Source organism: Notolepis coatsorum, assembly GCF_963971535.1.
Source record: "Notolepis coatsorum genome assembly, chromosome: 6".
In the NCBI taxonomy this organism is placed as follows: domain Eukaryota; kingdom Metazoa; phylum Chordata; class Actinopteri; order Aulopiformes; family Paralepididae; genus Notolepis; species Notolepis coatsorum.
In genome coordinates this window covers 147,684,689-147,710,352 of record NC_140170.1, presented here as the reverse complement: position 1 = coordinate 147,710,352, position 25,664 = coordinate 147,684,689, and the positions used below count along the sequence as shown (strand labels likewise).

Below are 25,664 nucleotides of genomic sequence, written 5' to 3'. Positions count from 1 at the left end.
CTTAGTGACGGTTTGAAGTTGTGTACTTCTCAGGGGAGATTTAAAAAAGCCTGAAAAAATTAAATAATTCAGTAGTACAGTTTTGAGTAAAACACCAAAAAAAATCTAAAAATTATATCTTATATATATATTTTAAGTATTTTCTTTTAATATTAAAATATATTTAGTTTTTAAGAATTGTAAAGGATAGGCAAAAATAAGCATGTGGTTCAGCCTATTCCTTTTGTGTTTTTGATTTGTCTGTAAATAGGGATGCTCGATATTGGCTTTTTTACCGATACCGATATACCGATATTGTCCAACTCTTAATTTCCGATACCAATATCAACCGATACCGATATATGCAGGGTTTCCCCCCCCAAAAAATGGAATAATTTCAGGTAATTAACATTACATATATCTTGTTGTGGAATTAACACAACATTATGCATACTTTTGACAATAAATAAAATCAGAATTTGTTCTTATACTTGCTTGCCTGGGTAAATAAAGGTTATAGAAATGTAAAACATTTTTATTTTTATTTTTTATTTTTTTGAAAACCGATACCGATATTTTCCGATATCACGTTTTAATGCCGATATCGGCCGATAATATCGGTAGGCCGATAATATCGGACATCCCTAGCTGTAAACAAAGACAGAAAATAAACTATTCATTCATTCACACTACAGACGGTTAACAGTGTGGTAGTGAAAGTGTTAACCCTTTGTAGTGTGTTAGTGAAAGGGTTAACCTTATACAGTGTGGTAGTGAAAGGGTTAAACATGGCGCTGATGAAAGGCAATGGCCAAAGCATGTTGCCGGTAACGTAGTCCAATAAATATTTTCTGTACTGAAGGAGAGAAATCTACCGTCTTCACATTTTTGTTCTTTTAAAGATCTAAATCTATAACAGGCTTCACTAATTAGCGATTATGCGGACCGTGGACCATTTCTAATAAATTATTGATAAATGAAGAAGAATGAGATGTTTTTTTTTTACAGGCACAGCTTATCCACCTTCAACTGCGTTGGCTCGGAGCCGAGGCCCCCAGACCAATCTTCAAATACTTCACACAACTCAGCCAATCAAAGTGGTCGTTTACTGTGCGCTGAATTGAAATAGATAGAGAAACGAAAACAGGAGCATGAAAAGAGATGACAGAATGACGTGCTCAAAAACAAGAGAGTAGACGCAGAAAAGTGAGCATTCAAGGATGAGTGGATAGACCAATAACAGACAAAAATGTGGCTGAGGTCGCATCGGAAAGGTCACATCGGAAAACTAAGACCACCATCGCGTTCCTTGTGCAAATGTGCAAAACCACCTGCCGATCATCAGAGGCTGAGAATTTATTTTAGTAATTTATTTTTAATTCAGCTTAAAGCTGCTGGCACCTCTGGGAGTCTATGGAAGACCTTTGTTGTGCTGCACGGGCTTGAGAAGTGATGCAGATGCTCTATTTCTGCTGGGAAGGTAAACTCACTCTTGCCAATTTTCTCCGAAGTTGCCTACCGCAGCTTTTAACGTTTCATTTGGATTCGCTTGTACTCGATCATCGATGCGTCTTTGGTGGCACTTTTGTGTTTATCCTGTGTGTAAGCATTGTCTTTAGATGTTGATCCTTAATATAAATGAGATTTTCCTGTAGATTATCCACCCCGTCTGGGAAATAGCATTAGGGCCCTGTGAAGGAATAGCATTAGGGCCCTGTAAAGGAATAACATTAGTGCGCTGTAAAGGAATAGCATTAGGGCCCTGTAAAGGAATAGCATTAGGGCCCTGTAAAGGAATAGCATTAGGGCCCTGTAAAGGAATAACATTAGGGCCCTGTAAAGGAATAGCATTAGGGCCCTGTAAAGGAATAATATTAGGGCGCTGTAAAGGAATAGCATTAGGGCCCTGTAAAGGAATAGCATTAGGGCCCTGTAAAGGAATAGCATTAGGGCCCTGTAAAGGAATAGCATTAGTAGAATCGAAGTGATACAAATATATAGCAACATATTATATTATACACAAACATCTGATTACATATTAAATAGATGTACGGTATACATAGGGATGTACCTACACACATATACACATGGTAAATTATTAACATATATAATCTGCATATATATATATATATATATATATATATATATATATATATATATATATATATATATATATATATATATATACACACAATACATATAAGTTATAACACATAATCACATACAACACACCCATACACAATTATAGTACTGTGTGTGTATTACAGTGAGAGTTAAACATACATACACACAAACACTCGCTCAATCATACACATGTATTCATGCACACCGAAAGCTAACGGCGCTGTTGAGTTCACTGTGCTAAACAATTCAAATATCAAGGCATTATAGGTAGTGCAGGTGGGGTGACATGGGCCTGTAGACTAAGCTACATGTAAATACCCAGCATACCACTCTGCCCCACGTGTAACTGGCCATACACATTTTTTACACGCAGTGAAACGTTTGAAATACACATATACAGTAGATATGTTTACAAGGATACCAAACCTCTTATCATTTATATTATGTCAGTGTCGGGGGGAAAACGGAAGGTAAAATGGAAGGTTTAGATGTCATCGCCTCAATTCTCATCATATATTTTCATGTCGGGGGTGTTGGATCCTACAGTAATCAGCCAATCTCATCTCGTCATCTCCTTTGTGACTCTCCCCATCTGTGTTGTGTTTGTTTTACTTGGATATCTCATTAGCTGTCTCACACTGTATCAACCCTGTTAGTACATCCGTAGTCGGAAGAAACGACACTGGCAAACGTGGTACCTTTCTTGGAAAAACGTTGTTTATTCCATAAACAAAGTGTCTGTACCAGATGGAAAACAGTTATTTCTGTAATGTCCTAGAGCAGTCTTTGAAGAAAACCTAAATTCATTATTCTCCACCATCTCTTATGCTATTAGTCCAATGGTTCTGGGCCTCGTCGTCAGCCCAAAACCTCCCCTGTTAGCCAAAGCTAGCGATGATGTGGCATATTCCCTTCCTCCCCGCGAGGGGAGGAGGGATCCTTTCAAAGTCTCTGATCAACGCGTCTGCTCGTCTGGTCTTAATCTAACTTACCCCGGAAGGAACTCATAATGTTCTCCCCCTAGCAACGGGCCCGCCCCCTCTTCGCGTTACTACGTGACACGCTACCATGGCAACGGCTGGTCACCTTTAACACTTTGGATGCCACGCCAGAGATTTCTCGGGTTTACCCCCCGACCGTTGAATGCCCATCACGAGATTTCTCTGTTTTTTTTTTTATTTATTTTTGATTTGCGATCTGAAATCATATTGCATCAAGCGAGCCTACGGTTGGATATCCAGGCACCGCCGGCGCTCAGATGTGAAAAAAGCGCCCCCTATCGTCTCCCAGATGGTAAATCACACTTTTGGATTGGATTCAATGAAAGTGAATGGGAGAACGGATTTCTGACTCCACATTTTACTTCTCACTGATGTAACCGGGGTCTACCAGAGTTCATTCTGGAACCTTGGTGCCACGGCAAATATGTGTTCTACTGTACACACTGTGGATCAATACAATTATAGATTTTTTCGAATGGCGATCGGAAATTGGAATAAACCATTTGGATACCATCTGACCTCAGGTAAGGAATCTATGTTATCAGTCTTAGGATAATCAGACTCGTTTTCACGGAGATATAAGCGTTTCCACTATTATGTGATATAGCTGTTTTGACTGTAAAAGCCATCAGGAAATAAGAGCAGCGATTATCAGCGCGCGGCACAAGCGTGCATGCGCACACATATACTATCGATCATCTAGCGTTTATTTGAAAACGATTCATAAATAGGCCGACAAATGACAACGTTCTGGAATATTCCAGTAAAAGACGATTATCATCATATGGTTGTTTTTTCCGCGAAAACGAGTGATTTTCAAAATGCTATCAAACGGAAATGAAGCGATAAAAAAACAATCTGCCTTGACAATGTTGACTGGAAAATGAGTCTTTGATAAGCGACGGGCAGATTAGACACATTAATTTAAAACATAGATTAGGCGATATTAAGTTAACATTGGAGTGGGTTTGGGAATCACGGGGGTAAAAAGGAAAACATGGCGTGGCATCCAAAGTGTTAACACACTAAACGTCCGTTTCTATCAATGTCAAACTCTCCCCGTAGCTCTGACCAAACCTCCCCCCACCAGTGCTTATATCAGTGTTTATGTTAACAACCTACCGACAACCTCGGAGCCCATAGCTCTATTACAACTGGCTTCCCAGTCTAACTTGAAAACACACACCACTAAATACTGTCCTCATCTGAGATCTAATAGCAGATGATGTCATCTACAGATATTTACATTATATACACATTGAAAAAGATAGATTCCTTCAGGGGGAAGAGATTTTGAGTTAATTTGTTAGATCTAAAATGTCTCCCTTGACATAAAAAATAATAATAAAAGCTCCCAAATGGGTTATTCCTTCCAGATTGTGTGGTTGTAAAGGTAAGGGGCACACTGTTGTCTCTTCAGAGGGGCGTGTTTGTCCTGCTCCAGTGACGTGAATAGGAAATACAGTCTAAAACAAAAGTTCCATCACCAGGGGTGATAAATCTCCACTAAGCCGGCTTTTCCCCAGGTGCATATACTCTCAATCCTGAAACCTCTGACGTTCTCTCCTTTGCCAAACTGCTCTCATCTCACTTTTGTTCCACGGCACACAAAGACTTATGTGTTGCCGGTCGGCGCCCCCCTGTGTCACTCTTTTGTCTTTCAGCCAGGGGCGTAACCAATCATACGCCATCAATCACCCATTCAAAAATGCTATTTTTTTTTCTTTTTCTTTTCAAAAGGAGCCATGGGTGAATATGAACCCAAAATAGAAGTAAATTTTCCTGACTCCGTTCCAGCGGCGAAGGGCTCTGTGGTGAAACTGGAATGCTTCGCTCTGGGAAAGTAAGTCTGCGTGAGTAGATTTGGGCACGTGGCTCTAGGTGTTGGTGAAGCCATCTGTACACACGAGTAGATTTGGGCACGTGGCTCTAGGTGTTGGTGAAGCCATCTGTACACACGCTAAGACCGTAGACCTGTTACACTCGGGTGTCGGGAAGCTTTGGCATTAGTGCTGGTTTAAAGGGATATTTCACTTTAATAGAAGTTGTCAAGTTTCAGCACTCTTATCTAAAGTCATCTACAGTAAACTAGTGACTACTACTACTACTACTACTACTACTACTACTACTACTACTACTACTACTACTACTACTACTACTACTACTACTACTACTACTACTACTACTACTACACTGTCAACCCACTGTTCCTCCCGGGTTTCAGGCTCCTCATTCACTTCCATTCCATTTGGACCTAGTCTAAATATTGTACTTCTGAAATATAAATAAACTACTGCTGTACAGATTTAAACAAGACAGACAATTCTGAATGAAAGGTACGTGCTTGTTTTGGCATTTGATGTCTTTACAGATTTATAACCATTGGAGAGAAAAAAAGCAGAACCGGTAAATTTGTTGTAAGTTTGAGTGTGCTGTGTATCTTTGCCCTGCATGGAATGTTTGATGAGTGGTTACCATGGTTACCTGCTGCCTTGCTGGAAGAAAGAATTTAAGCATTCTGTGAAAAGTTGACAATTGATCACACCTCAAGTGAGAAATAATTCCTTTACTGATCATTTCAAAATGAACATTAGTTCCAAAAAACAAGTACCGTACTTTTCACACTATAAGCCGCACCTGACTATAAGCCGCAGCAGCTAAATTGAATGATGTGTACATATATAAGCCGCACTGGACTATAAGCCGCAGGTGTTTTAATGTTTAATTACCATATGTAATTAGCATTGGGACACAATACTGTTGGACAAATAACAAGAATTAACTCATTTACAAGTTGTATTAAGTTTAGCATATAAGGGAACAGATAAATAACATTTCAATGCAGTCAAAAAAGCAATATTTAAAGATTTTTACATTTTCGGGTTTGGTCACGTCGAGTCACATATAAGCCGCACCGCTATATAAGCCGCAGGGTCGAAAAATGGGGAAAAAAGCTGCGGCTTATAGTCCGAAAAGTACGGTACATTTGACACAGAAACATATTTAGCACATAATAATATTGCTGTCTAGTTTGTTTATACTTTAGAAGTATGATATTTAGACTAGGTCCTCAAAATGAATGGAAGTGAATGAGGAGCCTGACACCTGGGAGGAATGGTGGTGTTGACAGCAGACGGCAGGGACAGCAGTGGTCGCTAGCTTACTTGTACTGTAGATGACTGTATAGAGGTAAAGCTGTTGAATTTTGTGAAATCATTTAAGTGAAATATCCCTTTAAGTGTCACTAATTAAAGCATTACTAATTTAAACATTATTATTATGTCAAAGGGATACCAAGGGCTGTGCTTCTCTGCATGTCCTTGATGTGGAAATCAAAGGTCCTTTCAAAGCCACTGAAATTTTAGTAGAGCAAAAACGTACGATAGCCGGGTACGGTAATTCAAAAGGCTGTGATTCGCATGGTGTCCCCTGCATGGGTAATTGCATCATAGGGGGGGGGGGGGATTCCTCTCTTCTGTTGCAGCCCTGTCCCAGAAATAAGCTGGAGAAGAACCAGTGGAGTCCCGTTCCCCAGTAAAGTCAAGATGAAGAACTCCAACGCTGTCCTCGAAATTCCCAACATTCAGCAGGAAGACACCGGGACGTATGAATGTGTCGCGGAGAACAGCCGCGGCAAGAACACAGCGCGGGGTCGCATTTCCTTCCATGGTAAGTCGAACCTTGTTGCATAAGAGGCGACCCGCAGAGACTCGAGAGTCGATGTGCTTTTGTAATCGATATAGCCACACTTGTGAAGGGATATTGCTAGAGAATTAGGTTCAAGCTTTGTTCATCCAATAAGAAAAAACTGTTTTTGCGTGTCTGTGTTTCTGTTGATCACGCATTTAGCATAAAATGGTGATTGTGTGAGATGATGGGATGTCAACGGTAAAGATGAAATGTGGATATTATTCAGAAAGCTGCCAGACCAGTAACCATAACAGTTCATTTTCTGCCCGACTAATTTTGGAAATATATTTTTTGAGTTTATAAATACGCAGAACACAATATGTATTTATTAGTAACTGTGCTGTGAAATTCTTATAATGAACAGCGTTGATATTACAGTTTACCAAAGCCTTATTTCACATTATCCACATAGTGCAATTATTCAGTTAGAACTTTGATGCTTTGTTGGAAGCCCGCTGACTTGTTGGCAGGTTGCATGATTTCTGACATTTCTCCTGCTAAGTCAGAGCTCTCAGATTTAAAAGACAATGGTCCTCATTCTCGAACGTGTTCGTAAGTACCTTTGTAAATATATTGGTAAAAATGTCATACCAATACATTTACAAAAGTCCTCCTCCGGATTCCTGAACGCGTGAAACGGTCTCCGTAAGTGGACAAAATATTCGCAGCTGAAATATGTCACTCAACGACGAGGGCTGTATGCAAAACATCGAAAGGGTTGGCATTGCATCTGCACCATGCTGACCCATTCAACAGGTAGCGCGGAAGCGATTTGCGACTGATCTCAAAATGATTAAAATGTATTTTCATTATACAGCACAAATACTATACGCCATCCAACCAGAGTGGATAAAAGCTTGTCAAGAGCCAATTGTGCTGTCATTCAGTATTGACATTACTAAATGAGATGTCATGCTAATATATGTCATGTTATACAGTAGGACTTACTAATATAATACCTAATAAAACAAGTCATTAGAATAATAGAAGCCTACTTTTCTGGAACGATTAATTTTGCACGTATACAGTATGTCTGTGTGTGTGTGTGTGTGTGTGTGTGTGTGTGTGTGTGTGTGTGTGTGTGTGTGTGTGTGTGTGTGTGTGTGTGTGTGTGTGTGTGTGTGTGTGTGTGTGTGTGTGTGTGTGTGTGTGTGTGTGTGTGTGTGTGCTCGTGCACTGAGGCTGACTCACTAAGCCGGTTCTCCATGCATTTATTTAGTTCTAGCAATAGGCATAAATCAAACCAACAATAAATAATATCATAGAGAAGAAGACAGTATATGGCATATTAATACAGTATATTCCACTACACAGTAGCTATATCCGCAGCGATCGGTTTAGTTCTTATTTATTTAGTTTGCAGTGTGTGTATGTGTAATTATCCCAATGTCTCATTGAGTCTACTATAAATGCAAAACGTAATTGTTAATGATCCAAATATTGTCGTATTTATTATCATTATAATTATTTAATTCCACGGATGTCTGTAGTATCGGCAATCCCTAATGACTTGTCCCAGAGAAAGCTGTTGAAAACATGGGCACACACCGGTCTGTCCGATTTACGACTGCCTTTTTCGAGTTCGTAAATCCTACATAAATCCTACAAAGGATTTACAATACGAAGCTGTTTGAGAATGCCGAATAAGTATGTAAATCGAGTTACGAAGGAATTCCTTTACTTATGTCCGTTCGAGAATGAGGACCAATGACAGTAATGATCCTAAAGGCGATCTTTGTATCACAGCAAATCATCATCATCTATCGTCTATTCACAGCAAAACCTCATTGGCTCCAAATGATGATTGACACAGCTATGTCCATTGAGGAAAACCTCTTCTGGGAGTGTAAGGCCAATGGGAAGCCTAAGCCCTCCTACAGTTGGCTGAAGAATGGAGAGAATCTTATACCTGAGGTATGATTAATAGCTCTCGACTCACTGGCCCAAAGATTTGAGATTTGGCACGCTAAAAACTGTATTTTAGTATTATAATTCACATCATCGTGGTCTTGCAAAGCAGAGCATTTTTATCTGTTGCAAAAGTGCAGGACTTTCTGTCCAAATCCAAACCAAGGTTGTAGGATATAGCTTTATGTAAGCCCACAACCGAACTGAAATCAAAAATAATTAACAGTAATTTTCAAACCCAAACTCAAGCAAGTATATGTGAAAAATTCAGCATGACCCGACTTGACCCAAGCCCATCATTTGGGGGCCTTCGCCTGGCTCCCGTCAGGTTTGGGGCATATAAATGTCGAGCTCTAATGGAGACCTGTGAGACTAGTCGTAGCAGCGGTGATGAATGGGATCTAGAAACCTTCTCCCCCATGACGGATCAAATTAGCATCCCTGTGCTCTCCGGACTGCTGTTTGGGATCTCTGAACTGCTGATGGGGTTAAAATTCCGTCTGACGAAGACATCAGCAGACCTGTCTTCATGGCTTTTACGACTGAGTAGCCATGGGAAATAAATGACTTATTAATGTGCTACTGCGGGTATTGTCAACATTGCTTTTCTCTTCACATCCACGTGGCAGGTCAGCGTTTTTATTAATTTATATATTTATTTTTTGCCTCAGCTTCCTCGCCCCCTATCCCCATCCCAATCTGAGCGTGCATATGATACTCCAGTACAGGTCTATAAAGCCCCCCCTCTCATCTGCCTATCTCTCCTGCTCGCATCCCTTCATGGTGTACAAGTAATTGCCTTTGTGCCTTTAGACATAATAGACTGGTCCTGCTCTAGGCATGCAGATCTAGCCTCTCTCTCTCTCTCTCTCTCTCTCTCTCTCTCTCTCTCTCTCTCTCTCTCTCTCTCTCTCTCTCTCTCTCTCTCTCTCTCTCTCCTATTCCACAGGGCCGGATACAAATAGAAAATGGAGCCCTCTCTATTGCAGCATTAAACCTGTCAGACGCCGGGATGTATCAATGTGTGGCCGAAAACAAACACGGGATTATTTATTCCTGTGCTGAGCTAATGGTGTTAGGTAAGACTGCCTCTTCCTCTCGGGCTCTCATTCAGCGTCTCTGTGTTTGATCATCTCCTTTGGATAAAAACCACCGTCCTGCTTTTTTGCCCTCCTCGACGATCAGTCTGCAGACTCGTTTGATGTCACTATGACTCCTCGAGCAGCAGAAAAAAAAATTATGAATCTCGTGCAGTGTCTCATTTTACTTTCAATCGTTTCATCATATCGATTTTGATACTACAAACACATTGCTTTGTGGCATGAGAGGCCTTTCTCATATAGATGGCATATTGATTTATTTGGATGAGCTTTGATGACTTCTATCTGACTGGCCCCGGCGAGGAATTCAATTCCGTCTTGATATTTAATGACTTGGAGGAGCTCAAATGATCGCTGACAAAATGTGATGATGACAGACAATGTCCAGTTTAGACACCCACTGGAGCCGGGAAGGGTCTAGGGAGCTGGGGTGGTTTTGGGATTCGGGGGGGGGGGCTTCATTGCTTCTAGCCCAGTTGTCTTTTACACTATATTGCTACTTTGACCAGAGGCTATGGAAGCGCCAATCTCAGTACAGCACAGTTGATCTGCAGAGGGTTCAAGTTGCTTGTGTGTTCTCATATCCCTTTCTCCCTCTTTCCCTGTCTCCCTGTCTCCCTGTCTCCCTCACACACAGCCTCACCTCCCAGTTTCTCCAAGAGTCCACTAAGGGCCTTGCTGAAAGCTCGGTCAGGCAGTGAAGTCACTCTTGAGTGCAAGCCCCAGGCCTCGCCCCCAGCAATTAGCCTTTGGAAGAAAGGCAATGAGATCCTGCAGAGAACTGAGAGGTAGGATGAAAGTCCGGCTGAATATCTCCTGCAGATTTCATTCACATTCGCCGCAAGTGTTCTTGTTTGAATAGAATATTTGGCATTTGTGCGGATGCATAGAGAGAAATACTAATGCAGAGGACGAGAGGAGAGCATCCAGTGGAGGAGTTAGACATGGCTACCTAGCAGGGCGGCATGCATTCTCATGACAAATACAGATACTGCATTGTAGTAACCAAATAAACAATGTATCATGCAGAGTGGCTATTGGATGTCGGATATGTGTGAGATTGAGTAGCAATTTCAGGAGGAGTTGAAAAGTTAAATGAGAGCACATATGAGTGTCTGAATGGATAGGGTACTGTTGTTTCTGTAGCGTACACTTAACAAATGTTGTTATGATACCTAAGGCTGCACACTGACATGTCATTTAGATGTAATAAGCCTGCCATAATGACACCACTAAATCTGAAGCTGCACTGTGAGCTACGCTATACGCAGATAATCATTAAGAAGTACTTTGTCAAATGTGTAAGTGCGTTGTAAATTTATAAAATGTTAAATAAATAGCTTCTAATTTCAAATTTCTTCTAATATCTATCTATCTATCTACTCAGAATGTTATCTGGAGTGCTATTGTTATTATTATCATCTCTTATTATGGACTACATTTGGCTTCAGTGAGCATTATAGTTAACATAGAGTGAATCCCCACAGCATTCCAACAATGCACACACTCTTAGGAGCAGTAAAATATGTGCATCTCATCCCAGGATTACCATGCTTCCCAATGGGACACTGAGGATTGCCAACGTATCCAGGCGGGATGCAGCTAGCTACACGTGCATTGCCAAGAATCAGTTTGGGACGGCAAGCACAACTGGGAGGCTGCTTATCACTGGTAAGACGCCTCTCAGTCCATTACTCATTTCTTATGTGTTTTATTTTTATAAAAAAAAATTAATGAGTTATTAACTAAAAGGACAAAAAAAAGATCTAGTCAGAACTATCTTTAAAGGAACATGCCAACATTATGGGAAATGCACTTACTGTACTAGAGTAGTTAGATACCAATTTCCTCTATCCGTTCAGTAGAAAGCTATCCGGCTAGCCTTTTAACCTACAGTAGGCTAGTGGTCCGTATCAGCTTCCATTAATTTGTGCTAAGCTAGGCTAACTTGCAGCCAGATAACTTTCTACTGAAAGCACAGCCGAAAATTGGTATCTATCTTCTTATCTGACTCTTCCCATAATGTTGGCGTGCTCCTTTAAAAAGGCATGATTGCAGTTGCTATCGCTATCAGCTCTATCTTAAATTTTTCAAAATGTTCAGTTGCTATTGCATGCACAAATCTGTGTTTCACTACACACATGAGTGCATGCTTACCAACTGTTAGTCTGCAACACTACTATCACCGACATCTAAGAAGGGAGATCCCCCCTTGAATGGCCCTTCTAAGGTTTCTCTCCTTCACACTGCCTGTGGTGCATTTTTCCCTATTGTTAGGTTTTAGTGAGTTTTTCCTTACCTTCGTGTGGGGTATGTCTGGGAGTGCTTGCATTCATTCATTTATTTGCATTTATTTTAAATTTGTTGGACCTTATGGTGTCAACTTTATTTACGCTTACATTTGAGCACAAAACATTTGTGTTAAGTGTCCCTACCAAACCTATGCCCCTGCATGTAGGAAACAATTATACACATGTTGACTATGACTATTAGTCAACTAATTAAGAATGAATTTAGTCGAGTACAGCCTTAAGCCATTACAAAACCCTCATCCAAGCATTCCCTGAAATGAATCACCTTTTATTGAGTTTTTCAAGGTTGAGCAGGTAATTGGTGTTGCCTCTATCTCTGTGTGGTTAATAATTCTTGGCATTTCTTCTGGGTCATTATCAGAAGTCTTCATTACCATTATGTAATGGTTGTGAGGTTGGGATTTTCAATTCAAAGCAAATGGTATAGTGTGTTTACGTAAGCAACATTTGATTAGTCATCATCTATGGATACTGTAACATAATGAGGTAATGTAGTCATCCAGTATAATCTGATTGAATTGTCTATAGCAATGCTTGTTTTTCTCATTAGCACCCCCATACAACAGTTGAACCTTTAATGGTATTGGATTTAATTACCCTGACCTCTCTTTGACTAGGGTGACCATACCCCACTGCATCCATTCGATGCTGTCACCAGTAAAGAATGCAATCACCCTCCATAATCCTGTTTTGAACATTTCCCCCCCAAATTGACTGTGCAGATGTACAGTGTGAAACTAGTTGCAATCATTTCCATTTTATAAGCAGATTTCCAATCTAAGAGCTTTGAATTAGAATCAGGATTTAAGAAAAAATCAAAAATGCACAGCAAAACCCACGGCTGGTGTAATTCCTCCAGATTGAATAGTCATGAATGTGTTGTTCGGTGATGCTGGGGGTGGGGGGGGGGGGGGGGGGTTGTAAAAGGTTCCCATGCAGAGACATGCGTTGTGTCTGTTGTCTGGCCAGAGCCCACCAGAATCACCCTGAGGCCGACTAACATGGAGATTATTGTTGGCGAGAGCATCGTGTTGCCCTGCCAGATTGCCTCCGATCCAGCCCTGGACGTGGCTTTCTCCTGGGCATTCAACGGCCAGCTCATTGACTTCCAGAGGGACAGCGATCATTTGGAGAGAGTAGGCGGGGTGAGTAATTTCCCAGCGTTAAAACTGTTACTCCCAGGCTATTCTGGGCCTAATTGGGACCCGCTGTGACATACGAGAGTATGTGCTACACTGCCCTGGTGACTGCTGGTTAGACAGCAGAAGAAGAAGTTATGCCAAGACTTCTTCTCCCAAGCTGAGAACTTTCTCCTCAGAGGAAGGAACATGAGGGGGTTGTAAAGGATAAATCTACCAAGGATCGTGTATGTGAATAGCTCCATGTGTCTATTACTGCCAGTGCCCCATGCCTCACTGAGTGCTTACTATGGAACAGAGGCCTTGCACAGAATGTTTGCGTAGTTCTTTTTTCCAGCATGGCTGCCTGTAAGCATTGGTAACCACTTTGGTAGAGTAGTGGTAGAATCGGTCACTGTAAAATCATGATATTACTGTTAGACTGCAACTTGTTTACAAGACACCAAGTTATTACATTTTAGTTTGACATCTTTCTTATCAACTCATAGCAACCGTGTCTTCCAACATGGAGGACAAATGGACATTCTAAACATTCTGTGAAAGGCCTCTATTGGCTGTAGCTACTGCTGTGTGATGTACTTCTGACAGTGTAATGGTGAAAAGTCACTATACTCGTGTCGTGGAAGCCGGAGAGGTTAAGAATGCGCTTGGTCAAATCATCTTGGTTGATACAAATGTATTTGCTAAAACATGGTACATTTAATACAAATACGTTTAGGAGTCTGGTAGAGGACTTGACTTCTCTGGCCAGGAGAATCCAGTCAAGAACCACGATTCTTTCTGTGAGGGGGCGTGGGAAGGATGACCAGGTAAGGTGAAAACAGGAAGGGGGGGTACAGGAAGAGGGGGGGGGGTGTTAGGCATGAACTAGGTGGGGAAAGGTAGGTGTTACCAAAAGGAATAGACTGGGGACTAGGATGGGGGACGGGGGGTGTTAACAACAGGAATAAACCGGGGACTAGGATGGGGGAAGGGGGGTGTTAACAACAGGAATAGACCGGGACTAGGATGGGGGAAGGGGGTGTTAACAACAGGAATAGACAGGGCCTAGGATGGGGGAAGGGGGTGTTAACAACAGGAATAGACAGGGACTAGGATGGAGGAAGGGGGGTGTTAACAACAGGAATAGACCGGGGACTAGGATGGGGGAAGGGGGGTGTTAGCAACAGGAATAGACCGGGGACTAGGATGGGGGAAGGGGGGTGTTAACAGGAATAGACAGGACTAGGATGGAGGAAGGGGGGTGTTAACAACAGGAATAGACCGGGGACTAGGATGTGGGAAGGAGGATGTTAACAACAGGAATAGACAGGAGTAGGATGGAGGAAGGGGGGTGTTAACAACAGAATAGGCCGGGGACTAGGATGGGGGAAGGGGGGTGTTAACAACAGGAATAGACAGAATCTACCACACTGGACAACATGACAGATCCCTCCCTGTATTCCATCCACATGTGGAGAGAAGGGTCTGTATTAGTGACGTTGTGCTGCTTTTCATCCGACTCTCCAGCTTCTCATTTCCTCAAGGGAGCATGTTTCCTTATCAGGTCCCCTCTGCGTAATTTAATTTGCATACCTACTTGTGAATCCTGTGCCCTGAGATAATTTCCCTAATGAGTTGGCAGGCATTAACCAAGGACAAGCCTGGCAAACTGCATGTTCATTTGAAACAATGATATGTTGAAATGTGTTATTTTTTATTAGAGAGCAGAGTCATTTGTTCCACGCTTATCTGCGCCAAATAGTTTTTCGGTGCATTTCTTTTTTATTTTTGCGTGTCTTTTCATGATTCCATTCATCATAAAAGTCCACCCGACAATTAAATATCGTGTATGAGTTATTGTTGACATTATCATAACTGAGCTCCGACAGCCATGTCATGCTAAGTTCGCTTCTAGCGGATGCCAGTGGCAATTACAAATGACATTGAAATGTGGACGGGCACATAATGAGATATAGTTTTCACAGATTCTTGTCTCCCACAGAGATTACCGGCCCCTCGCTCAACAGCTTCTGATGAATTAATTAGCATAATTAAAACCAAGTCTGCCTCATCACTTCCTGCCTGAGCCAAAGCAGGACGCCTTTAACTGTTGGCTCCCCACTCGGCCAGCTGGCGTCTTGACATGGGAGAGAGAGACAGATGTACTGACCTGGGCACCATAGGCTGTCAGAGTTAAAGGAGAGGAGATGAGAGGTAGAGGAGGAAGAGAGAGAGGGGGGGGGGGGTGAGAGAGAGAGCGTCAGCCCACATAGCCCTCAGGCCACATGAGCGTCTCTCGGCTCTGCCTCTGAGAGGTGAGAGTCCCCGGGCGTTCATGCCCAATTGCGGCAGAGCTGATGTGTGGTCATTGGCCAGTCGGCTGATGAAATCTGCCACGACTTCAGTGTGTCTAACCTGGATAGCTAACCCCAACCCGCACCCCCCAGGTGAATAGTCTCAGGAATAACACGCTCCATTTGAAAGGTTGACATGCCTTGCAATACGCCACTTCATGGAGGTGACTTTAGGGAATTAGATGGCCATACAGGGTGAAAATGAGACAGCGTAGCCTCTCTAGGGTTTGAAGTGGTTGGTAAAAACCCACCTAAACTGGGTTTATCCATGAAATGGAGTATATCCATCTTTTTTACTGCTGTACAGTAACCCTTGATGATTGAAATTCATAGTATAGACTAGGGGGTGGGGGTGGGGGGGTATAATGGTTGAACCGGTATACCGGTATAAATCTGTGCCAAGGTAGAGATTTTACTCTACTCTATTCTAGGCTACTTTGAATGTAAAAAAACGTTTTCAGATTTACAAATGTAACACACAAAGCTAGCGAACTGCGCGCTGCCATTAAGAGATAATACGAGCAGCAAGCGTGATGCAGGAGCTCCCGATGCAAACAATGATGAATAATTAATTCGAAAGAAAGGTGCTTCGTCCATCATCTGGACGTGGTTTAGGTTTAAAAATCGGACATTGAGCTAAATAAAATATTATCTGCAAGCAATGTCGAGCGAGAGTTGTTGCTGGATGCGCACAGACACAAGCAATTCCTCCACACAACTAAAAACCCACAACACAGACATTGCTAGCCGAGTGTCCAGTGTCCGTGTGACAAAAAAGCAAGCGGTGGAAGGACATTACAAATTCCATGTTCAATGACCTAAAGTAACACTAGCTCCGAATGTCAACTAAGCTGGTCCCAATCCTGGAGCTGCTCATAGCGGAGTGCAGTTGGCAAAGTTAGTTTCATATAATGCTCAAACAGTCTCTCTCTCTCTCTCTCTCTCTCTCTCTCTCTCTCTCTCTCTCTCTCCTCTCTCTCTCTCTCTCTCTCTCTCTCCTCTCTCTCTCTCTCTCTCTCTCCTCTCTCTCTCTCATCTCTCTCTCTCTCTCTCCTCTCTCTCTCTCTCTCTGTTTGTTCAATGATTTTAAGTAGCCAAATGTTACACCATAAAAACAAACTGTTGATGATGATAAATATTTCACTTCATTAGCTGAAATATTCAAAAATCATTAAGTCTGCTATAAGCCATTCTCCCTTTGTCTTGTGTGTGGGATAACATTTTTACCATCCCAGTGTCTTGTACTGCTCCTTAAGAGTTTTTAATTATAAGAAAAACAAATATACCGTGGTTTATACCATTACTGTCCAGATTTGTAAATATACTGTAATATAGATTTTCGGCCTTTTCAATGGAACAATTTGGAACAGTTTATTCCCTTTCACCTATTGTACAGTATATCCTCCTTTTACTGAACCACCACTTACACCTGGGTATAAAACTCCATGTCTAACTGCTTAACCTCCACACAGAAAGAATATTTCCTCCACACAGAAAGACTATTCCCTCCACACAGAAAGACTATTCCCTCCACACAGAAAGACTATTTCCTCCACACAGGAAGACTATTCCCTCCACACAGAAAGACTATTTCCTCCACACAGGAAGACTATTCCCTCCACACAGAAACATTTTTCCCACTCTCCAGAACATTTACAACAAGCGTTGCAAGGGGAAGGCTAAGAGAATTATTAAGGACTCGAGCCACCCGAACAACTGCCTCTTTGAACTGCTGCCGTCAGGCAAGCGACACAGGAGTCTCAAGGCGAGCACAGAAAGACTCAGAAGTAGCTTCTATCCCCAGGCCATCAGGCTGCTAAACGAACAATGAATGAACACTACACAACAACAACCACCAAACACACATAGCACACACATCCACACGCACACACTCACTTTAAACAAACACACTGTAGCACCCACTACACACACTTTATAGCACACACCCACTTTAAACAAACACACTGTAGCACCCACTCCCCACACTTTATATTTATGGATGAAGGATTGCACTACAACTCGTACACCTTACTGTAAATTGTACCTAAAATTGTACCTCATCCCACTTCTGCTTTGCACTAGATAGTACTGTACATTAGTACACTGCATAGTATTGTGTATTGTATATTATATGGTAACTCAGAACATTGTACATATGTCTATACCGAACAACTGTGACCTCATTCTTCTTCTAAATTCATGCTATATTATGTTATTATGTTATTTGATACTATCTTGTCTAGCACAGTCTCTGGAGCGTAACAGTAAGAAGCATTTTGTATGAAAGTATTCTGTACTTCTGTATGACAACTATTAAAGAACTTGAACTTGAACTTGACTATTTCCTCCACACAGAAAGACTATTTTCTCCACACAGGAAGACTATTCCCTCCACACAGAAAGACTATTCCTTTTCTCCACACAGGAAGACTATTCCCTCCACACAGAAAGACCATTTCCTCCACACAGAAAGACAATTTCCTCCACACAGAAAGACTATTTAAAAATGTTGCTCCATGTTGAAGCTGAACATAATACAAGTTTGTTCAATGAGATACGAAAGTTAACACAAATAACCTATTTAACGTTATAACGTTATATATATTTAACGCTATGCTCCTAATCATCTTTTTCACTCCTTTCCCTGTGGGATAAAAGTACATACTAATTACTTGGAATAATATTTGCTCTGGCACCATGGGTTATGGAAACATCTCATTCAGGTATGATTACCCAGGGGCGATGGGGGGATGGTGGGGGTGGGGATACAAGCAACATCTAAATATAATATAATAATTCACGTTCAAAACTTGTACTGGGCATACTATTTAAAAGCAGTTTTGCCAAGCTCAGTTTTACATATGGCGTATCTAAAGCTGAGTAATGTGACCCAGTACCATATACAATATGTGCTACATTTAAAAGTAATAAAAGAGCAGGGATAATATGGATGTTTCATAAGCAGAGCTGTATAGATGAATAAAATGCAATGCATATCCTTTCTCTTTGTTGAAGAAGGCCATGTTTCCATATAAAATACAAAGATAAGTGAGGAACGTATCTCCAGTGATCAAAAAGAAAAAGCAGTGAGCTGTTATACACAGCATCGGGTGGGGGGGGTATAGGTGGATGGAGAGGCAGGCATGTACAGAATGTCACCATAATCAAATATAGACACACAGTAATTGCTGATTGTACAATGGTCTTCCGACCGGCAGTAGAAAAGCATGATTTGTTTCTATACTATACAACTACTAGGAACCTAAAATGACAATATACTATCTTATGCATACCGCACCTTATGTGAATACTGTATACTTCATCAGATCATATATTTAGCATTTAGCATTTTTAGATTATATATTAGATTAGATTTAGATTATTGGATTATTAGATTATATATTGCATATATTTAGCATTTCGTTTTTTTCAGACTAAATATTAGATTAGATTTAGATTATTGGATTAGATTATATATTGTAACTATTATTGTAGGGCAAATATAACTGAGAGGGCATACAAACCCTCATCTTGCACCTTGTTGACCATTATGCACATGTCCAGAGTTAATTATGTTATGTTAAGCACATTGATTTGTTATATTGTTTACACTGCTTTTTACTACCTGTACATCCCCTCCCCCATCCCCCATGCTGCTATGATGCCTGAATTTTCCCAAGGGGATCAATAAAGGAATATCTTATTTTATACCAAAATCCAACTCCATCTCTGAAGAGGCTGCTCTCTTCCTCATGACCGTGAACAGACCAGAGAAATTGACGCAGCGTGGATCTTGTGAAGAGCGAATTTCAACAAAAGTTGTATAAACATCCTCTACATCGGAGGAGCGAGGTCCAGTAAGAAATACAATTCCTCAAAAAACATATATGGCGCACTGCACTCTCAATGGTGCTGAAAACATTGAAGTTAAATGATCTTGTGGAATTTAAAACGGCACAATTAATGTATAAAGCAAAAAGTCATGAACTTCCAAGAAACATTCAAGAATTGTTCTTTGATAGGGAGGGGGGTTATAATCTGAGGGGAGAACACAATTTAAAGGTGCTAAACGTACGCACTACCATGAGAAAACACTGCATCTCGATATGTGGAGTGAAACTGTGGAACAGTCTAAATGTGGTGCTAAAGCAATGTCCAAACATGAGACAATTCAAACTGATGTATAAGGAAATTATGTTCACAAGGTACAGGGATGAGGAAGGGACTTGATATTCACGGGTGTTTACATTTTTATTTTGTTTTCTATTTTATTTTATTTTATACATATATAGTTTTTGTTTTTTGTTTTGCATATATATATATATATTTTTTTTTCTTTTTTATGTTTGAAATAGTACACTCATTTGAGTAGTGGAAAAGGGGTAGGATTAAATAAGTGTATACTTCTTCCTACTCCTTTTCGAACATGCAGATTGAGTTGTTTTGCTTTTTGTTATTGTTTGTTGTATTCATTGTGCATGTTCGAAATAAAGACTTCAAATCAAATCAAATCAAAAACCCTGTCTCAGATTGACCAGATCGGCCAGATTAGTGTGTTGGGAGCGGTAAGCACCCAGCAACAACTATGGAGACTCTATGTTCTGTTCCTTTTTCGGCTGCTTAGCCATTTGGCCTATTTGACCTACTGTACTTTGCGCACCGTGCTTTAAATAGTTAATTCATCTAAATGCTAATATTTAGATCAAATGCTTTATACTATAGTATACATTATGTAAATGTTATTCTTACATATTGTATGCTATTCAGTATTACTTTACTGTCCCGCCAAATCGACATGCTCCCCTGCATTTGGTCACCCTACAACAAGATAAAAAGGGAGCAGCAAATCATTGCATTATATCTCAGAAAGCATCGGTTTGAAAGTAAAACATAGCCCGTTGAGAATCAAGTTAATTGAATCTCTTTGCAAGCGATTGAGGGCAAATCCCTTGATTTAGAAAAATGGAAACAACAAGCAAACCAAACAACTTTATGTTTTATGAGATGTGAGTTTTATATGGATATGACAATATCATTCTTTATGGCCTACATAAAAAAAAATTAATGCCAAAACAAATTGCACCCTGGGCTTTTATAATTACAGAATAATTAGGATCATCTTGCCAATTAGCCAGAGAATGTTTGCGTTGTGGCTCCTGCACGTGACTGAGTGTGGGGGATCAGCTCTGCCGGAAGGATAGCCAATAGCACTGTTTGTTCAGAGTACATCTGCCGTTCCCTGTTGGCTTTACTGTGACACAGAAGTCGGTGGGGACAACATGACAGAGAAAAGACGTTTAAAAGATGCACTAAACCAAGATTTCAGATCATTTGAAATGAGGATAGTGTAGAGTCTCAACCACACAGTTCTGCAGAATAAACACGTCATTCATACGCGGAATAAGCACGTCATTCATATGTCGAATAAGCGCGTCATTATGTGGAATAAGCACGTCAATGATACATGGAATAAGCACGTCATGCATATGTGGAATAAGCACGTCATTCATATGTGGAATAAGCACGCCGTTGCATTGCGTCAACATTGAGGATCTTGTAAACTCAACAACTAAATTGTGTGCTCATTGCATGTAAATGTGTGTGGTTGAGTCTACATGGTCCTCATTTCAAAGTGATTACCGATTCATAAGCAGTGAGCACCGCTGCTCCTCGAGAATAATAATAATAATAATAATAATACATAAAATGTATATAGCACTTTTCTAGAACTCAAAGTTGCCTTCCACTAAGGGGTGGTAGTGAGACAGACAGCAGACAAGCGTAATACAAACACACAATGGGCTAAGTGAAGGCAGTGGAGAAGAGAAGGTCTTGAGGCGGAATTGGAAAATGGGGAGAGACTCTGAGTCTCTAATGTCTTGGGGGAGTGAGATACAGGAAAACAGGCCACTGCCGCTTGAGTGTTCCTACATTGCCTCGTATCGGGCCTCTGGGTCCCACCAGTAACACTGTAAGAGGAATAAAAAGCACTAACAGATAAAACCAATAGAATAAGAGCAAAAGGGGAAGAGAGCAATTTGTTAACAGAAAACATTTGTAATCATATGAAAAAGCTTTGACATAGAAGTGAGATTTGAAAAAGAGACTTCAAAAATGTCGCTGGTTCTGGTAGCCTGATATTCTCAGACAGGGAGTTCCACAACTGAGGGGCCCACACCACAAAATCCTGGTCACCTTTCGTGATAATGCGTGTTTTAGGAACAACCAAGAGACCCCTACCCGACCCCTTCCCCACCTGGTGCTCTTCTGTCTGCATGTGTTGACCTTGTTGAATTGATGTTGATTCTCTCTGCGAGAGCTGTTCTGTCTTCATGTGTTGACCTGGTTGAATCAGTGTTGTTTCTCTCAGTTAGAGCTGTTCTGTCTGCATGTGTTGACCTGGTTGAATTGGTGTTGTTTCTCTCTGCTAGAGCTGTTCTGTCTGCATGTGCTGACCTGGTTGAATTGGTGTTGTTTCTCTCTGCTAGAGTGTATCAGGGGATGTGATGATTCGGAACATCCAGCTGAACCACGGAGGGAAGTATGTCTGTGTTATTGACACAGACGTGGAGAGTCTGTCTACTTCTGCCATCTTGGTTGTCAAAGGTAAGAGAACCAAATTTTTTTTTTTTTTTTTTTTTATATCTTTTTTTTCCCTCCTTTTTCCTCCGATTTTCTCCCATCCCAATGTTAGTCGTTATGCCAATTCCCAATCCCCTTCCTGGTCGCTGCGCACTTACCCCCCACAGTCGGTCTGGGAGAGTGGAGGCTATCACGTGCTTCCTCCGACACACGTCTAGCCAATCAACCGCTTCTTTTCACCTGGCAGCGCGGACTCTCACTGAGAGGGTGTAACGTGTGGAAGGATCACACTACCCCCCTTAGATCCTATCCGCGCTGAGCAGGCGCCCCGACCGAACTGTAGGAGTCGCTGTTTACAACGACCCGGACCCACCCCGCCAGCTTTCTCACCCTCTAACACAGCCAACTGTATTAGTGTGAACGGCCAGCCAAGCTGGTGACAACCCCGGAGCTGTGAGCTGGATTCGAACAGGCGAATCCAGCGTCTCCGGTGTTGGTGACGAACGCAATCTCCGCTACGCCACCTGACCGCCTCCAAATTGTTTTAATGTAGCCTACACGCATGCACGCACACACACACACACACACACACACACACACACACACACACACACACACACACACACACACACACACACACACACACACACACACACACACACATTGTTCACATTGCTAAGGGCATAATACTCAAATATGACACTGTGTAAAGATCACATTTTTTCACCAAATCTTTTAACAATCTACTGGAAGCAGCGTTTGGAAATGCTGGAAATTAGCAGCATCTTTACACATTTACCCTAATTGTGAATGTGAAAAAGGGTGCTCTGGTGACAAGTTCTGCACAAATAATACTCTCTATAGTCAAAGTCATGCTTCCAAGAGGAGTAAAAAAAAAAAAAAAAAAAAAAAAAAAAAATAATAATAATAATAATAATAATAATAATAATAATAATAATAATAATAATAATAATAATAATAATAATAATAATTTTTTTTTTAAGTCTCTGTGTATGTAATAATTATTCGAAGGTCGACTGGGGAGGTTTGACATTCTAGAGACAGGGTTAAATTCATCAGAAATGGGCGAGATGAAACTAACGTGAAATTGAGCACACAGCAGTTAGACAAAATCCACATGATTCCTGGGAGAGGTGTCTGCCAGTTTGCGCCTCAGGCCTAAATCTGGGCAAGATCTGCAGACACAGTGAGAGACCATCAGACTCATCGAGAAGATATGGCACAACGAGAATGTTGGATTCTGACAGTTGTGTGGTTCAGAGGTTCTCTTATCATTGCATGGGTCCAGCTCACATTTCAACATGGCACACATGTAAAAGTCTGGACCATGAGACACTTGAGTGTGTAGTGGAACTCTGGCACTACTTTGCTAGAAACACAGAGAGACATATAACAATGTTTTATTAAGGACTTGTTATACACTTGGAAATAGAATATAATAATTTGTATTGTTACCAACAATTTGATGTGAGCTACACCAAAAAGAAAAAGGCATTTGGCATACCTATCTCACCATGTTCTCCTGGAGCAGGATAATGGCTATATCCTCCCAGCCCGGACCCCCTTCACCTGGCTGGCAGGCTGTCGCCATGGGTGCGCCCTTACCTGCTGTATATGCACATCATCTTATATACACTTTAGGTTACTGTGTACCTCCCTACTCATATCAGGTGAGGTGACAGTCCAATAAACTCAACGTGATCAAATTCATGGACCTATCTCGTCCCCGGTAATTTACATTGGTATTCATGGCCTTAACAAACTGTAATAGCTGTCCCAGGTGCTTTGGATTGGCAATGTTTATCAGAGAAAATGGCTATAATTGGCTCATTTACACATCGGCTGAGTATCACGGAAAGCAACTGAATAATGGAACAGTTGAGTAAACAACAGCATGCTAATGCCATGGAACATTTATAAATGAGCCTCTGTCTATCTCGCTCTCTATCTCTCGCTCTCCTTGCTCTCTCTCCTCTCTCTCTCTCTCTCTCTCTCTCTCCTCTCTGTCTCTATATATCTCTCTCCTCTCTCTCTCCTCTATCTCTCTCTCTCCTTGCTCTCTCTCCTCACTCTCTCCTCTCCCTCTCTCGCTCTCTCGCTCTCTCTCTCTCTCTCTCTCTCTCTCTCTCTCTCTCTCTCTCTCTCTCTCTCTCTCTCTCTCTCTCTCTCTCTCTCTCTCTCTCTCTCTCTCTCTCTCTCTCTATCTCTCTCTCGCTCTCTATCTCTCTCTCTCTCCTTGCTCTCTCTCCTCTCTCTCTCCTATCTCTCTCTCCTCTCTCTCTGTATCTCTCTCTGTCTCTCTCTCTCCTCTCTCTGTCTCTATATCTCTCTATCCTCTCTCTGTCTCTCTATATCTCTCTTTCTCTCTCGTTCTCTATCACACATACATACACAGTTTTCACTCATCTAGCCTCTTCCTAACCCCTTCTGGAACCCATCCCCCCTATTTCTTTCTCTCACAGATTGACCAACCCCCCATATATCTCAGTCCAGTGTTGGTGACCCCATGTTCAGTAATGAATCATTCTGCAAACTGCTCACATCACATTATAGAGAAATGAGAGGTCCCCATGTGTGCAGATCAAGTCCCATAATTAGGCTGTCGTAGATAGCAGGGGGTAATCAGCATGTGGTCTGGGCGGAGGCTGGCCTGAGAGAAGGGGAGTGGCTGTATGAAGGGATGAGGTCTGATATGGAAGCTCACCCTCCTGGCGGTCTGTTTGAACCAGGTCCTCCGGGGCCACCGGACAAGGTAGCGGTGGAGGAAATCACGGACAGCACCGCCCAGCTCTCCTGGAGCCCCGGCAGGGATAACGGCAGTCCCATCACGGGCTACATCCTCCAAGCCCAGACCCCCTTCACCGTGGGCTGGCAGGCTGTGGACACAGGTACACCCTTAACCTGCTGTATACCGCTGCATCTCATATACACGTTAGGTTACCGTGGACATTCCTACTCATAACAGGCAAGTCCAATAAACCCAACATGATACCATTTGTAAACAGAACGTCTCGTGGAATGGGGATTTTGTGTCATTAAGCTGTTTGTTAAGTTAAATCACAAACCAATTTAGCCATTGAAAGTTAAATTCAATACCTTGTTTTCAGTGAGAGCCAGCGATATTGATATGCACTCCCCTCTCACGTGACTGAAATGACTGAAATAGGGATAATAATTGGCGACGGGGCTGTGTTTGTTTGCTCACTGTGTTCACCTTGCAGTGCCAGAGGTGGTGAGCGGCAACCTGCTGACTGCCACCGTGGCCGGTCTGAATGCCTGGGTGGAGTATGAGTTCAGGGTGGTGGCCAGGAACAGTGTTGGAATGGGAGAACCCAGCCCGCCCTCCACCAAGACCAGGACAGAGGACACCGGTGAGTGGGACGCTCTTCTTCTCTGCCAAAAAAAAAAGAGAAGAAGAAGAAAAAACGTCTGTGCACACACACACACACACACACACACACACACACACACA

The 25,664-nt window shown here is 41.8% G+C and overlaps 1 protein-coding gene across 1 annotated transcript in view; it reads left to right on the top strand.

The window, feature by feature from the left end:
• The window catches only part of cntn3b (contactin 3b), a gene marked incomplete at both ends in the record, with an annotated part of 270,445 nt that overhangs the window by 176,725 nt on the left and 68,056 nt on the right, over nucleotides 1–25,664 (top strand). The window contains 10 exons of the mRNA XM_084315768.1: nucleotides 4,845–4,947; nucleotides 6,589–6,773; nucleotides 8,572–8,708; nucleotides 9,652–9,781; nucleotides 10,440–10,590; nucleotides 11,346–11,473; nucleotides 13,084–13,259; nucleotides 22,078–22,195; nucleotides 24,922–25,080; nucleotides 25,414–25,563. Coding sequence (XP_084171894.1) covers nucleotides 4,845–4,947; nucleotides 6,589–6,773; nucleotides 8,572–8,708; nucleotides 9,652–9,781; nucleotides 10,440–10,590; nucleotides 11,346–11,473; nucleotides 13,084–13,259; nucleotides 22,078–22,195; nucleotides 24,922–25,080; nucleotides 25,414–25,563 — 1,437 coding nt within the window. The remainder of the gene's footprint in view (nucleotides 1–4,844; nucleotides 4,948–6,588; nucleotides 6,774–8,571; nucleotides 8,709–9,651; nucleotides 9,782–10,439; nucleotides 10,591–11,345; nucleotides 11,474–13,083; nucleotides 13,260–22,077; nucleotides 22,196–24,921; nucleotides 25,081–25,413; nucleotides 25,564–25,664) is intronic.